This window comes from Nestor notabilis, unplaced genomic scaffold (assembly GCF_000696875.1).
Source record: "Nestor notabilis isolate BGI_N333 unplaced genomic scaffold, ASM69687v1 scaffold5121, whole genome shotgun sequence".
Taxonomy (NCBI): Eukaryota; Metazoa; Chordata; class Aves; order Psittaciformes; family Psittacidae; genus Nestor; species Nestor notabilis.
In genome coordinates this window covers 5,645-6,056 of record NW_009914991.1, presented here as the reverse complement: position 1 = coordinate 6,056, position 412 = coordinate 5,645, and the positions used below count along the sequence as shown (strand labels likewise).

The 412-nt window shown below is 60.7% G+C and overlaps 1 protein-coding gene across 1 annotated transcript in view; it reads left to right on the top strand.

Annotated features, from left to right (window-relative positions):
- The window catches only part of LOC104413019 (calpain-1 catalytic subunit-like), a gene marked incomplete at its 3' end in the record, with an annotated part of 6,248 nt that overhangs the window by 221 nt on the left and 5,615 nt on the right, over positions 1-412 (top strand). Inside the window, 2 exon segments of the mRNA XM_010023907.1 lie at positions 1-88; positions 228-297. Coding sequence (XP_010022209.1) covers positions 1-88; positions 228-297 — 158 coding nt within the window.

Here is a 412-nt window from a genome sequence, read left to right as displayed (position 1 = left end):
CTTCCCGCCGGCACCCGGTTCCCTCGGCTTCCGCGAGCTCGGCCCCGGCACTGCCAAAACCCGCGGTGTCCAGTGGAAGAGGCCGACGGTGAGTCGCGGCGCTCCTGAACTGCACCACTTGGGATGTGATTCCCAATCTGTGCTTGGAAAATCCCCCCCCCCTTCAACCTCCAAATTTAGGGGATTTGGGCGAGTTCCGGTGATGGACACGGTGGCTTTTCCCCCAGGAGCTGTGTCCGCGCCCACAGTTCATCGTGGATGGAGCCACCCGCACTGACATCTGCCAGGGAGCGCTAGGTAGGGAATGCCGCCGCGATGCCATGTCCCAGGTTTCATAGACTCATGGAATGGGTTGGGAAGGACCTTAAGATCCAACCTGAACTTCCCCTGTTCCAGTTTGCACCACTCTCCC